Below are 15,744 nucleotides of genomic sequence, written 5' to 3'. Positions count from 1 at the left end.
GATAGTCTGTACTGACACTTTAATCCAACCTCCTAGAATCTTAACAAGGAATGGCAGGATTTAGGAAAAAAAAAAAGAATTTCAGGGATAAAACTGTAACTAAGCTTTGCACAGTGGGAGCTTTGCTGTTGGCATCTTCCATGATTGGGCTTTGATTCCTGGCTCCACTCTTTGGGAATAATCTGGTTTTGTGAGGAAAATTTGCTGGAACTGGCAGCTTTCAGTTCAGTCAGGCGACAGATAAAGATGGTACCTGTACGTGCCACTGTCAAAAATGCATAATGCTGCCTTTGTTTGGGCCACAGCAGCTTTCCCATATCCCCAGAACAGACTCCAGTAGGTTCCTTATAACTCCTACAAAACTAGAGTCTTTTTTTGAGCAGCTTCCATATTAAATATAGCTTGCTCTGCTTCCATGGAGGAGTAGAGAAAAAGGAAAAGGAGTCTGGTTAAACAGTGGAGTAGGTATATTGTAAAGGATATTCTTGTGTATTGGGTACATGGCAAGATTCTGGTAGTGGGGGTGCTGCAGGGTGGTCTCTGTGGGAAGCGGTCGGAGGCTGCCCTGTGTTGGACACAGCTGACTCCACGTCCAGCCACTGCAGGCCACAGCTGAGCCCATCAGTGAAGTCTGGGGCACTTCTATGAAACCATTTTTAAGAAAGGGCAGAAAACACCAAGTGGGGAATGGAGAGAACAAAAAGGAGTAACAAACACTGGAGGGAACAAACACCGAAGTCAAGAGGAGGAGGAGGAGGTGCTCCACAGCAGAGCAGATATTCACTGCAACGTGGGGTGAGTTCATGCTAGAGCAGGGGAAAAGTGTGAGAAGGAAAGAGTGGCAGAGAGAAGCCACGATGTACTGACTGTAAACCTACCCCAACCCCTGCACTTCTCCCTGCCCCACTGAAGGGAGTGAGTGTAACCTGTGGCAAGAACAAAGGCAGGGAGGCAAGGGGAGAGGAGTCTGGAGCAAAGCTGTTAAGCTTGGGAAAGAGTGAGAGCAAACGTGTTTTGCCAACAGCCTACTCAGTAATTAAATATTTATTTTTAATTGACAATTAAGTTATTTTTCCCCAAGTTGAGTCTGTTTTGCCCGTGATGGTAACTGGTAAGCAATCTCCCTATCTTTATTTCAACTCACAAGCTCTCTCATTCCTGTTCTTCCCAGTCTCCTTCCCAGTCCTGCAGAGAGGCAGAGGAAGCAAGCAGCTGTGCGGGCCCTCGGCTGCCAGCCAAGGCTAACCCACCACGTCTAATAATACACAGACTTTTACTGGACACAATCCATCAATCTTGAGAGGGCAGCTGTTGTTTTAAATGGCAGTTCTTTTTTGTTCCCTGCCATGGGAAGGCTGTTTTTCACAGCTCTCAACCACTAGCTTTGCTCCTTACGTATCTCCATGCTGCAGGGTCCCACGCTTCACTGACCCGGTGGATTTTTATGATCACACCCAGAAACTGCTGCATGCCCACGTCGCACATCCACGTGCCTTAAGCAGAGATAAATGAGGCACAGAGACCAGTCTCCAGATACATGATGACTCAAGAGTATTTTTCTGCCACTGGGTAGAGCAGAATAATGCTCTCAGTTCTGCTCCTGCCAAAAAAGCATTTGGCAAAAGCCACAGCACACATCAGAAGGTGCTGGTGGTTTTCATTAGATGGTATCAACACCTAAACAGATTCTCAACAGGCTGTCTTACAGGCTGGAGCTGCACTGTTCTTCCCTCTCTACTCTCTTCTGCTCATGCCTGACATACGCCCAATTACTCTGCTTCTGAAGAGCAATCCCAGGCGTAGCTTTGAACACACTCCCATCTCTGCCCACCTCCTGTCACTGAGGACCTTAGGGGTCCGGAGCACCTTATCCCTGAAAGCTGCTCTGAACCCCCAGCAGTTCCAAGACAAGACTTTCTGTAGTAGTTGCTTGCTAACAGCACACCTCCTTTCACCTCAGTTACCTCAAGAAAGGCAGATCCTGCCATTTGTTTAGGAAACAGAATTTTTGCTTATTTCTTCACATTCCTTTCTTTCCCAACGGGAAAATACGGGGTTTACAACAAAAATGAAAATACACACACATAAAAGTCCAAAGTTACGTGCATAAACAAAAGGGGACTTTCTGTTGATCAACTTACTGTATGAATACTTTGTCTCTTTCTTAATTTCACCATTCTCTTCATATTCCCTGCAGAGAAAAGGAGTGGGATGAGAACCAAAACAGTGCACACACACCCCTGCTCAGGGCAGAATACACTTTACAAATAGAATGCACAGACAGCTCACTGGCAACACAAACTTATCTTTACAAGTAAAGTAACTCTTCTCTGAACTCCCTATTCTGAAGACACAGATTCTCTGTACAAGGAGAAAAGTGCAGAAAACTGGAGAAAACATACTTTTGTATGACACAAAAGACAGTTGGAACATGAGTTCTGTAGAGTCAGACGTACATAATAGCTAATAACTTTTATACCACTGTCAGCTGAATTATTATTAATAAAAAAATCCCCTTAAAAAGGTACCTAGGCTCCAATATTGCCTATTATAAACTAATCTGAGCGTCTCTCAAGCAACTAAATTTTGCAGTTTACTTTCACAGCTAGAAATTAATGTTGGCTTTTGATTACTGAGGATAGCAATCTTCTAAAAATCAAGAAATTATGTCTTGGTTTCAGTTTGCACATGTATGAAATACCAAAGAAATTAAGAGATTCCCCTCATAGTCACATGCCAAAAAGTCTCAAGTGTCCACAAGTCTGAGAAAAGAATCTGACTTCTAGATTTAATGGGATCCAGTAGGATTTTTTAATTGCTTTAAAATAGTCGAGTGTATGTTAGGCTGTAGGCATCAGCCAGGCAGTTTTTGGGTCAATGGGTTTATCAGAGCTTATTCTGAAATTCATAACTGAAATTGTTGAGTTCACTTTTCTAAAAAAGGCTAAAGAGCCCTTTGGGAGATTAAAAAAAACCACCAAAACCAACTGACCAACAAAAAAACCCCAACAAGTAAACTGTGGTCGTTGTGGAAGAAAGGAAGATAGCCAAGGGAAAACATGCTGAAGTTTCTGGATTCAGCAAAAATCTTCTTGTATTTCCTTTTTGAGGACAGGGAAAAACTTGGCTTGAGAGTCCATGAACAGATTTTAGAGAATGGCAGCAGGACAGGCTTAGCAGATGCATGGGAAAAAAAATGAATTATGAAGTTCTATTTGAAAAGATTCAGGACCAAGTATTTTGAGACAATGGTTTTGCTTCTGCTAGCTAGCAGGGAGGGAGTATTATGAGGGTGGAGTTACAAAATTTGTGATGGGCAGAAAGTACGTCAATAAATAAATAAAAGAAGCTTTAGGAACATTAGAAAGGATAGAATTCAACTGAGTCTATGGGAAAAACATGAGGTTTGGTTGGTGGTTTTTTCCCATACACTGGTAAAGATCTTTGAATTCCACTGACAACACATATGATAGAAAATAGATCAATGGGCTCTGAGGTGGCCCAGCATCAGACAAAAATAATGAAAACAAAAACCCACAGCTGCAGCACGGAGGCCAAGAAACCCCATACAAAATCAGAAAGTGGAAACATTTGATAAAAGGCCTTGGGTGTTACCCAAATTTTAACAGATGCAAATTCTGAAGCACTGACCATCTCAGACCTAACATCTCCAACGAAATTAGTGTGACTCTAAAAAAAGCCAAGAGCTCTAGAACTCTCCTGCCATAAAGACTTTTTTTTTTTCTTTGGGGAGAAAAAAGTGATGGGATCCTGTTAATACAACAGCTTTATAAATAACTTAAAGATTACTTTCACTTACGTGGAATCTTCATATTCTACCCATTGGTACATTTCAACGTTACGCTTAAGTTTGACAGCCTGGATGGTGAGCCCATAGCTGGGATCAAACAAAGGCTATTTGAAAATTAAAAAAAATACAAGTCAGTATAAATGCTGTACCTTACAAACTCAAAGACTGTACTTTCATCATCAAACCCATTTACACACCTTACTGTACGAAGTTAGTATTACGTTACACACAGTTGAATATAGAATAAATGTTTTAAAAGACAAATAGGAGCATCTCTTTCTTTCACTGATAAATCTGACCTAAAGAATCATCATCCAAAATTATTGCCATAGTGAAGAATGAAACCAGAAATGCTGGCTAATGGTATGCAGGCTTAACTGTTCAAACCAGGGGGAGATTTTATTTCAGGGGAAGATACCATGCTGTGTTGCCTTCTACCATGCAGACTGACCACAAAAAGTGACATCGCTATCGAAAACTCAGAACTTGCAGAGCCTCTGTGCTGCAAAAGCCCGAAGACTTTATGATATCCTGAATACACAACGGGTTCCCCATACAAAGGGGGATTGAAATTACCCACCAAAGGCAGTGGGAGGGTAAACACAGCTAGAGGTAGCATCTTGCTGGGGAGTAGGGAGACCAAGGCTGTAGAGCATCTCCCTGATTTGGGCCCAAGAAAAGTCTGGTAACCAGCAGTGCTTACAGAGGAGGAGAGAAGCTACATGTCTTCCTCCTGGACATCAAACATCATTTTAATTGGCAAAGACCTTTCCTTCTCCCCAAGCTTGAAATACTCCTATCCTCAAGATGCTACTTTACTTACCTTAGATGTACTCAGAGCACCAGCTAAGTGCACCAATCTCCCTTCATTCTGCTGAGACACACTGTGGATGCTATCAAGAGGGATCACAAGAGAAAGTCCCTCATCAAGAGATTTGGCTGTCCTTAAAGCTCGTCCCTGCCATCAACAAAAACAAAATCAAGTTGTGGAGAATCAATGGTACAGCAGTATTTTGTGAAAAAGGTTAGCAGACAGGTGAGCTGAAGCTCACAAAGCAGCCTCAAGACATATTCCTGAAACATGCTTTTACTTCTACCTCTCTTTCTCTGTCTGACCGAGTTTGGGGCAGTACTTCTAACCCATGCAGCCTGACCATTAACACTAAGCTCCTCAAACACACAGAGGTTATTCCTACAGGGGTCTAAAATTATTGCTCTTCACCTTTGTGTTGTTCGTTGGTCATGAGTAACTGCAAAAATTATGTCAATTATGGTCCTTTTTCCATAGACACATACTTGGCAGAAGTTTTCCTTACCTTACCATCATGTTATGGTGTTGCTTTTCCTGCAAAGTCACCAAAACGGGGAGCAGTTCTCTTTCCTCTTGTAGAGGTATAAGAGGAAGTCTTAGGTAAAAATTCACAGAACTCTGCTCCCGCACTCCATAACTGCCAAAAGCATGTACCTTTGCAATGGTAGGGTGTTAGGATTCCCTGCTTACTTCCATTATTTTTTCAATCTAAAGCCAAGACATAAAGTAACACTGAGAATAATTAACACCCTCCATTTCACAACATAGAGCATGAATTCCTTTAACACAATTATAACAACATTAGCAATGAGGACCCTGTGTTATCCCAAGAAAAGACGACGTCTGGAACATGGCTGGCTTATACAACCCTCCTTCAATAATACTACAGCCTGTTTCTGCATCAGCTCACAAGTTGTGGATCTTATCTCTCATCATACACTGCCACTGCCTCTACCATGCTCAGTTCTATAGAAACACTATTGATCAACCTGTGATTTCATTCTTCTGTTACATCCCAAGCACAAGCACCAGGCTCTCCAGTGTCCTCTTCTCACAAATGAAGTAATAAGAGCTTTGACATGACCATTTTATTAAGCCTATAAATGCAAAACTAGTTGAATCTCACCTCAGGTGTGACATCTTAAAACTGTGCACAAACACTGACAGTATTTTACTTACTTCATTAGTAAAAAGAAGGTAGAAAGACAGAAGAAATGTCACAAGTCCCATCAACATGCCTCCAGAAGTCTCGCTGAGCCTCTCCAGGAACCCTGGTTTGGACTCACTTGTGATTTTAACATGTTCTTTTCTGCTGCCTGTGTCAGAGAACTGTTGGAGAGAAACCAAAAAAAGCAATATAGGTGTAAAAGGGGAAGGCATTCTCTTTCCAAATAAGCGTTTTAGCTTTGTTAATACTGCTGCTCTACAGAGTAGCACCTCCTGCCTTGGACCAAAACCTTCCCACACTTATTAAATGCCGAGGCCTGTGGGGCGGCCTGCCGCGCGGGGAGAAAGGGCCGCCCTGCAGCTGGTTGTGGAAACAGCCCCGCGAAACGGCCACAGCTGAGCGCGGGTGAGCCTCGGGGCTCTTATTTTAGCTCGCCAGGCTTTGCTGTGGCTGAGGAATGCGGGCATGCTCGCTGTTGCCGTGCGGAACGGTGCCCTCCCTTAGGGGCTGCGTTTCTGCCGCCTTAGCTCAAGTGGCCGGAGGTGGTCTTTTTAAAGTGAGTTTTTTTACCTTTTTAAGGAAAACATGGTAAGTGGACAGCGTAGGTAGAGTGTGAGCTTCATGTTTCTGTATCTGTACAAAGCATTAGGTTGTACGGGTTGTGGTATTTATGAAGTTTGACCACTACATATCCTGGGGGATATATTTCCCTCCTCGCTTTAAGTAACGTGAAGTGACTCGGATGTAAAGTTTCCAACTGGAAAAAAAGCCAATAAGTAGATCTAAATGCCATTTTGAAGTTACAAACTTTGGCACGCTGAATGCTGATTATGAACTGGCGAGGTAGTCATGTCCTATGAACCTCTTTGCTTTATGTTTTTATTTATTTAAAGAACAACTTGGATCTCTGCAAGATCTGTAAGTTGTCTTCTGGCACTCTACAAAATTTCAGTGACAGGGATTAATGTTCATATGTTTCTAGTTCCTTTTATATAAGAAATGACTGGACATTCTACCTTGTAAAGTTTGCTGGAGTACAATGCAGAGTTGACAGAAAACTTTCCCCCTTAAAAAGGGTTACATTTACCTGTTTCTCAGCCATGTATAAATGTGTATTGGTTACTGAGCAAAGTAAAGGAAGTTTGTGAACTGCTTGAGGTCTCACTGAGGGGCAAGAATAATTTCTAATATGCCGTTTTGTTATAGTGGCCTTTATGAATTTGGAGAATGAAAGGAAGTTCTTGGGGAACTTTTTTTTTTCCCATTCAACGAATACTCAGTTGCATGTTCAGAAGAGTTTCAAATAGCTGTTCTTTTCTACTTGTGTCTGCCTCAGAGTGCTTTTTATAGTTTTACAGAGTTGTTAGGAAACTTTACTCGGGTTTCTAGCCAAGCTCCCTCCCACCCTGCTACAGAATTTCTTTGTTAAGTCAAGAGTGGCACAAGAGCAGGAAGTACACTGTGGTGGGTTTTTTTGACCTTGGTAATGTTCACAGCACCTTTCAATATAGTTGGTTCTATTCTGTTAAGGTGTTCTTGTGTATTTAATTCAGGTAATTACTGTAAAATATAACACTACTCTTCATTAGATACTAGTGTAATTATTAAGTATCCCTTTGAACACTTGACTGTAATTTAATAATTTTTCTTTCACTCTTGCTTTTTTTGTCTAACGCCTTCATCCGGCTTAGTCGTGGTAAGGGAGTAGTTTGAGCTTGTTTTGAAACAGCTTTTTAACTTCACAGTTCAATGAACTGTACTGTGATCTGCAGCCATTACAGCATGTTGCTGTGAAAATTGGAGCTTTAGCAGAATAGAATTTCAGTTGCATATGTGTTCCTCTGAACCAACTGTTCTAAAGGAAGGTGGTTGATAAGTACAACATAATTAATTCTCTGTTAACATTAATGCATTGTGTTGAATATCGCATTACCTTGTGGTGTTCAGCAGGTTTGTAAATGAGTCCTGAATCAGCTTTCTCTGAACTTTTGCTTGTTGTTCTTGTATTGTAGGAAAAGACAGAATTATATTTGCAACCAAGGAGGACCATGAGACACCAAGCAGTGCCGAGCTGGTGGCAGATGACCCAGATGACCCTTACGAAGAACAAGGTCAGTAGTAAGAAAAAGGGAAGTAAGGAGTGATTTATCACTTACGTTCTAACAATCTTAATCAAGAACAACAGAAGACAAACCTTGTATGAAGTAGGAACAAATTATTCATTTTTGAAGACTAAGGGCAGTTGGTTACTCAGTAGATAAACACACAAACAGCAGTTTAAACTTGCAAATTAAGACATCACAAATTATATGGGTTTCTTCCTACAGTTTTAATGATTCTTTGGCCTGTTCAAATGTAGCTTTGGTTAGTAGCCAGAGATACCCGGGAAAAACTTCCTTTCTTTTACTAACAAAGTTAGAGCTTAACCAGTGAAAATTTTGACGTTTTCGTCACTGTTTTAAATGGCAAAATGCAATTTTCAGGGAAGCTGAAGTGTGTTACATACCACTGTCATTGATGTGAGTTGCTCACCTGCCTGTGTGCGGCTAATTTGGTGATCTCTGAATATGTGATTGAATATAAATTATATCTAACTAATCCTGTACTATACTAGTGGCAATACAATCAATAATTAGTAGTAATATCTTTCAGTGGCCCATGACAGGTAAGTTCAGATTACTCAGGTTTAAAACTATAATTATTTTGCCTTGAAAAGATGTAGATTAGAGTTTTCAGTGAAGATTGCAGTTCTTATATGAAGTAGATCTAATCTACAAATGGAGATTTAAGAAAGCAGAATATTTCCAGGATGAAGGCTTGTAATATTCTGATTGAGCATATTTTAGGTTATTTCTAATGGGTAAAGGAAATAATCTTCCGATCGTGATGATTAAATAAATTTTGCCCTAGGTTAATAGTCATCAACATTTGTTAATTTGGATTACATTTTTTTCTAATTGTCTTTATGCCTACAGGTCTCCTAGCTTCTTCACTCTATGTGAAATGATCTCATTGCTTTCAGATCAGCTGAGATTGAAGCAAACGCTTCATCTTTTTTGAAATTTTGTTATATGCAAGTGGCTCTGGGACCTTTAGAGGGCAGTACTACAGCACAGTTTAGCAGCTGGTGCACACGGGGTTGCTCTGTTAGCTGGTCTGGTATCTAGTTTAACTTGAACTATATCTTCCTATGTCATTAAAATAACTTTTTTCATACACAATTTGTGTTGAAGTTTTTGCATTTAGCTGCGTATCTTGACTTTTTTGCAACTGTATGTAGTCAGTAGCTGTATCTAAAAGTTTTGCCTGTCAGCAGTGATAACTTCAGTTTTATAATGAGCCAAATGAGAACAATGAGAGAATTTCAGAAAGGTGTTTAAAACCAGCTGTTTAGTACCTGCCAGGAATTCTTCTACCTTGTATTTTCAGGTAGTTGTTTCACCAGCTAAGATCAAATGCCCAAACTGCCTATTTGGTGGAAACAGTGTGTGCTTTGGGATTTGTCATCATTTTCACCACAGGAATAGTGCTTCAGCCCCTGAAGATTTCAAATAGAGATCCCTGCAGGCAGTAAAAGCTATGTGGCACTTAGATGTGTTACTGCCTTTGCAGAGTGGAAGATGGAACCTACAAATGATTCATGTAAAGTAATCCATCCTTTTAAGGTGGGAAACAGTGTCTGGGGGCAGCTCATTTTTAAGAGTGTTTGCTCTTCTCAGTATGTTATTTAGAAGTGAAACAAAAGAGTTTTCAACTCCTGCCTCAGGCAAATTTATAATCCATTATCGGTCTGTTATGTGAAGAGTTAGCAGCCTCTTTTCTGTGGCTGTTTCCTCTGGAAAGTCTGCGGACTGCTTGCAAAATAAGGCCAGATAGATACTCTTTCTAGATACCACATCTGTAGAACATACAAACATCAGAGATTTTATCATTCACTGAACTAGTAAGTCACCTTGCGTGGTGTACAGCTAAACAAAGCAGCTTGCTCTTTAGCTAAGTAAATACATGTATGCAGTCTGTATTGATGTTACATGTGGTTGTTTGAAGTTTACCTATCTTCTCCCTTATTCATGGTCTTTAGTGATAATTAAATATTCTATTAGTAAAAGGTGTCTGTCTAGCAACATGTGAATGTGTATTGATCCTATAACAAAGCCTCTATTTTTGACACCAGCTTTTAAAAGGAAAGGGTGCCCATCTCAGATCTAGCATAATAGAGAGACATACTGAAAAGGCTTGGAATGTGAACATAGAAAACAATTTTCTTGGTACCTCTAAAGAGGGGATTCTCTTCCTTCTGTCTCACACTCCACCTCTTTGCCCCAAATTATTATTTTTCTGGTTGTACGTATACCACAAGCATATCTTGTGCCATATATTTAGGTAATAAACTAGTGAAAATTAAAAGAGCCACTTCCTCATTGTTTAAATGCCATATTCACTAATTATGTGTAATTTGCTGGATACGGAAAGGCCGTGGTGAGGAGAGGTGAATTTTTTCCTAGCAGTCCTGTGTTTACGGCATGTTAGATCACTTGCTTCCTAAACTATAGAGCGGGGAAGAAAAGAGAGAAAGCCAGAAGCTAGTGATATTAGGGACACCTTACAGTGAAAATGTGTGACTGTGATTCAAAATTAGAAAGAAACTCTGTTTAAATACTGGTAATAAGTTTGGGTTGCGTTTTTCTGTTTTGTTTTGTTTTGTTTTTTTTTTCCCTTAGCATGTGGTAAGTTACTGCTATGTTTTAAGGCTTCTCTGAAAACTCACTTGAACAATCTCAGGCTACAGTGCATCAGATCAAAACAGAGAAACAACTGACATATAACAGAATGTAGCTGCATCTAATGGGAGTGAAATTTGTAGACAGGAAAGACATATGGACAATGTTTTGGAATACGTTGAAGTGCAGAAGCTCTGGCTTGTGTGGTTTTTATTTGAAAGAAAATTGGAAAGGGCTTTGTACATAAAGTAATACGCAGGCTTTTCTAATTTAGCTTCTACTTTGAATAGAAGACAATTTCCAGTGTTCAACTTCTGTGCCATAATTAGCTATAACGACTCTTTTCATCTTTTCTGCTGTGCTAGACACAGAACAGTCATATCTGGGAAAGAATAGATTTATTCTATAGATATACACCATAATTTGTATTAGTTTCTAATACAGCTGAAACTTTCATCTGAGGCTTTGGTTTTCTGTAGGGGCCTTTTTCATACTTAAGATAAACATGTAGTTTGGTATTTTTGAATATTGATATTTTGGATTTTGCTTCAGGCATTAATAGATGTTAGTCTTTGAGCTACCTTAGTCAGTAGCTACTCAATAAAAGTTGTGCTCTGTTTCCCTTGGGAGAAAATAAAGTTGTTTTTATTTCTATCAGTTACGAGATTTTGGTAGGCAGAATGTTAATGGCTCACTTTAAGCCAAAAACATTGAAAGCAATGAAGGCATGTGAAACAGGAAGACAGACAAACCAGGGTGGGTTCAATGTAATGTTTCATATTGCAGTGTATTTCAGTTCACTGTGTGTGCCTTTTTAACAGCTGTGGCTGATGAGAACAAATTAAGAATTAATTTGCAGCAGTTTTGAAATAGTATTCTCACTGTAAAGTTTGTTTCTGGTCTTATGTGTTGCAGATGGAAGAATTTAAATGTGAAAGATCTCTAGTTTTCATCAAGATCTTTACTCCCATAAGTTAGAATAATTTCTTGTTTTATTAGGCTTGTATGAAGAAGGTCCTGGTGAGTTTTATGCATGAAAAGTAATTTTTATTAACACTACAGCTGTGATAGGGTTGTCTAAAAGTGCTTATGGAATTGTACCTCAGACGCAGGCTGTTGCTGTCCTCTCCCTTTTCTTTTTTTTCCAGACTTGTCATCTTTTAGAGACAGTTTTGAAGTGTTTTCCACAGAGGACTGATGAAGCAAAAACCCCAGTTCTTTTAAGAAAGAACCTGTTGAATGATCAGATGTAGAGGACTGTTTTTAAGACTGATGATGTCCCTTTCAATCCTGCTTCCTATGTGTCTGTCATCTTACATTGTGATTCATTAGCAGATAAACTTGTTATTGGAATGTTTGGCATAGAACAGGGAAGAAACCTTTCTCAGAATAACAGTGGGGAATAATTACAGCCAGTCCAAAGCCAAGGGTTTACCTTAAAGGCAGGTGGACCTGCCTTCATGATTCTAACCCACCCCATCAGCTGAGAGAGGTTATCTTATCTGATGTCAGCAGTTAATTGCTAACACAAACCTTGAGCTGTAATGATGTAAACAGGAATGGTTTTTCTTCCCCAAGTGCAGGCTCAGGTAGATTATGACCCATTGGATCAGTGAGGTTCAGGCTGCATTTAAAAAGTTTTAATTCAATTTTAATTAAAAATAGTAATCCCATCTATTGCAGGCTTGTGATTCAGGGAGAGTGATGGATGAAATCTGTTTCCATTTGAATTGTGTTCTAAGTTAGCTGATACACTTACTCATAGAAGTGTGCATTCTGCTCTAATTATCAGTGAGGAAATGTTTGTTTTATCTGTATTTTTGTTCTACTTTTTTTTAAAAAATGGTTTGTGTGCATCTAACATCCAAAACTGGTGCTATTTCAGTGATCAAAGAGGTGCAAGTCAATGCTTACATGATATACGAGAATGTATTGTTTATGAGAACTCTTACATTGTTAAGTTTGCATGCTTACAGGGCAGTTCTGCTTCTAAAAGGAACAATTTATTTAAAGATAATTATTTACAAGTCATTTTATTGCTGTGGTGTCTTCAGGGACATTTCAGAACTTTTTTTTTCTTTTTGAAGTATTAGAAAAATGACTGTGAGGAGGAACATAGGACTTCAAAATCTAGGTGACAAAGCAAGCCATATTTTTTCTACACGGTATAGTCAACATTTTTCTGCTTTGTCGTTCTTGACAATAAGGAATCGGGCACCAGCCATCCGTTTCCTTGTTTGAGAAGTTCTGCTTTTCTTCCAGGCAGGTAGTGATGCCATGAGGCACTGTACTAGGCATATCTTCTCAGTACAGTGATTATTACAGATATTTTACAAAACCATCCTGCTGAATAAAGCATGATCTGTGAAAAATGACAAGGTTACTGTAGGTGACTGAATCATGCTAAGGAAGCTGTTGCTTTCTGTAATGAAAAGGAGACTGATCAACACTGAGATTTCACTGACTGTAATTTTCTGTTGAACTGCATTGACTGAGTTAGAGAATATCATTGATGAATTGCAATCAGAGCAATTTTTTGTCATTCCTTTTAATATAGCGATAAATATGGTTGAACCGTTCTTGCTGTACCAGTACATAAGATACATGATACTGTGGCCTAATGTCCAAGGAATTGCTAGTGGGAGTGAAACGTACACCTGGAACTTCATGATCCCACAGGACAAAGGAAATAACTAGGCTTATTGAATTCTGTGGCAGTATTTTAAGCAACGTCAAGTTACCTCAGACCCTACAGATAATTTCATGTTTGAATTGGAATTAATGCAAATTTATTCTGACAGTGGTATTTTCATACCTGCTTCTAAAGGGAAAGTACTTGAACTTCAGGCTTATGCATGTTAGCTTCTGCAGAAACTTAACCTGGAGGTGAAGTGAGGGAATTCTAGAGAGGAGGAGAACAAACTGTTAAAGTGGAGAAGAAACCAGCTTGGATCACAGCACAGAATTTCTCTTGTTCTTAGTAGATGAACATAACTATGTGTATGTTCGTGCAAAGTGGAGAAAGGGAATGGAGACTCTAGAAGCTTACACGACTTAAGCCCATTACATGATGTTTCTATACCTTCTGTTTAAAGGTTTTCTAAAACTTAGAGGAGATGAGTTCTCTGGCCTGCTGTTTGAACTTCATTGTGCAAATCATCTGATGTCTCAAAGAATATATGACTGCTTCAATCTTCACCTTGCTATTCCATCACTGAAGTATTTCTGTGATGACTTCAGCTGTTCCAGAGCAGAAATTTACAGTTTAGAGTAAAAAATGAGACCTAACTCACTTTCAGTTGTGATCTAAAGTGCAGTTTGGTTTCTGGCAACCAGATGGGCTGGCATGTCCTCACTATTCCTTGTGTGCTGTGGCATGTGACTTAATCTGTGTCTTACAAATAAACTGGGTTTGTTTTCATAATTCTGGTTTTCCAGTTCAAATTTTAAAGGGGAAAGTTGTGTATTAGTTAGTATTCCAGAGTTCATTTAAAACAAGAAGAAAAACACACTGTGAGAGTGGGGATACAGTTGTACAGGTTGCCCAGAGAAGCTGGAAGGCTTCAAGGCCAGGTTGGACGGGGCTTTGAGCAACCTGGTCTAGTGGAAGGTATCCCTGCCCGTTGCAGGAGGATTGGACTAGATGATCTATAAGGTTCCTTGCAGCCTAAACCATTCTGTAATCATCCATCCAACTTGATTTAAAAGAATTCTATTCTTAATACTGGATTTAAATTCTTAAGACTTATTTGACACAATTTTAAGGCTTGCTTATTCTCCTGACAGGGAGTATGGCAAGTGGATTGGCTTGACTACAATTTGTTTTGCAGCTTCCTTAGAATATTCTCAGTGGGCTGTAGTCCAGGGAGAAAGATTTAATTCAAGCACGGATGTAGAACTAATCTCACTTGTGCCCAGTGAAGGATTCTACAGAGCAGAGATAGAAACAGACTGGCCAGGAAGTGAAGTGTGTTTAGCACCCTTGAAGCTACAGAGCTAATACAGCGTTGTTAGTACTTCAGCTTACACCTCCAACCCAGCAGCTTTCACTGACTGAAATCCAATTTTTGGAAGGAGCGCTTAACTTTTCTTCTCTCTCGTTTGTTCAGGATTGATATTGCCCAATGGAGATATCAATTGGAATTGCCCGTGTCTGGGTGGAATGGCTAGTGGTCCCTGTGGGGAACAGTTCAAGTCAGCCTTTTCTTGTTTCCACTATAGCACAGAAGAAATAAAGGGATCAGACTGTGTGGACCAATTCCGCGCCATGCAGGAATGCATGCAAAAATACCCAGATCTTTACCCTCAAGAAGATGAAAATGAAGAAAAAGAGAAGTCGAGCAAAGATTTGGAAGCTACTCCTATGGAGGCTTCTGCTGCCAAAGAGGAGAAGGGATCTAGCTAATGAAGACACAAGGAGGCTGTTGTCTCCGTTTCTCATTTTCAAAGACATGGACTTTTGCAGTATGTCTGAGTCGTCAAGAAATGTTTCTATACACTGTATTGTAGTAAATAATTTATTGCTGAAGAAAAAAATCTCAGTGCTACAGCCTTGCAAATAAATACTGCAAAAAGAACGAGTATGTGTATGTACTGTGTAATCTGCTATCAGACACAGTTAATACTTTAACAACTGTTCTTTACCTTCAAGTTCTCATTGAGTTTTTACTTGAATAATGTCTTTAAAGATAGAGCTTTCCACTAAAATTCCACTAGCACACCAGGTCTGTCTTCATTTCAGTATGTTCTGATCAATAGCTGCTCTTTTTTTAATTAATTCTGTTCTATTAATAGAAATTGCATCAAATGTTTTTTTTTCCTTAAATTTCTTGCCAGAGTGATAAAAGACATTGAAAATGGCCTAAGTCTAGAATTTGTAAAATAATTTCAAATAGTTTTATTGGATTATGGTTGCATTTTACTGTTGACATCAGGTAAGGAGTGCCAGAAAAATGTTGAAATGTGTATCTCCTTTGATTTCATCTACTTACTGTGATGGCTTTTGCGTTTTTAAAAATGGTGTGTAGATAAATGGAAGGAATGTTGGTCACTGGCTTCATTTCTGCTCCGAAACCACAGGTTTTTGGTTCCTTTAGTGCCTGCTCCTTCAGTGTATACACAGGTTGTTGTAAAATACTTTGAGAATACAATGAAAATGTTACCTGGTGTAATGATCACAAAACAGATACTGTGACTTAAGTGCATATTAAAAAGCAATTACTTTTTACCTTCA

The 15,744-nt window shown here is 39.4% G+C and overlaps 2 protein-coding genes across 2 annotated transcripts in view; one reads left to right on the top strand and one right to left on the bottom strand.

Moving 5' to 3' along the window:
- The window catches only part of TMEM43 (transmembrane protein 43), an 18,208-nt gene extending 11,316 nt beyond the window's left edge, over nt 1–6,892 (bottom strand). Inside the window, exons 1-5 of the mRNA XM_026857533.1 lie at nt 6,878–6,892; nt 5,802–5,951; nt 4,635–4,769; nt 3,821–3,915; nt 2,142–2,191 (exon numbers count right to left, since the gene is read on the bottom strand). Of these exons, the coding sequence (XP_026713334.1) occupies nt 2,142–2,191; nt 3,821–3,915; nt 4,635–4,769; nt 5,802–5,951; nt 6,878–6,892 (445 nt within the window). The remainder of the gene's footprint in view (nt 1–2,141; nt 2,192–3,820; nt 3,916–4,634; nt 4,770–5,801; nt 5,952–6,877) is intronic.
- Nucleotides 6,891–15,744, top strand: CHCHD4 (coiled-coil-helix-coiled-coil-helix domain containing 4). The gene is made up of 3 exons (XM_026857532.1): nt 6,891–6,921; nt 7,803–7,901; nt 14,621–15,744. The coding sequence occupies exons 1-3, from the start codon at nt 6,891–6,893 to the stop codon at nt 14,914–14,916; spliced, it is 426 nt and encodes a 141-aa protein (XP_026713333.1). The 3' UTR covers nt 14,917–15,744.

The sequence above is a fragment of the Athene cunicularia genome, assembly GCF_003259725.1.
Source record: "Athene cunicularia isolate RWA chromosome 12 unlocalized genomic scaffold, athCun1 chr12_part1, whole genome shotgun sequence".
Lineage (NCBI taxonomy): Eukaryota > Metazoa > Chordata > Aves > Strigiformes > Strigidae > Athene > Athene cunicularia.
The sequence above is the reverse complement of the archived record's forward strand: the minus strand, read 5'-3'. Positions and strand labels throughout refer to the sequence as shown.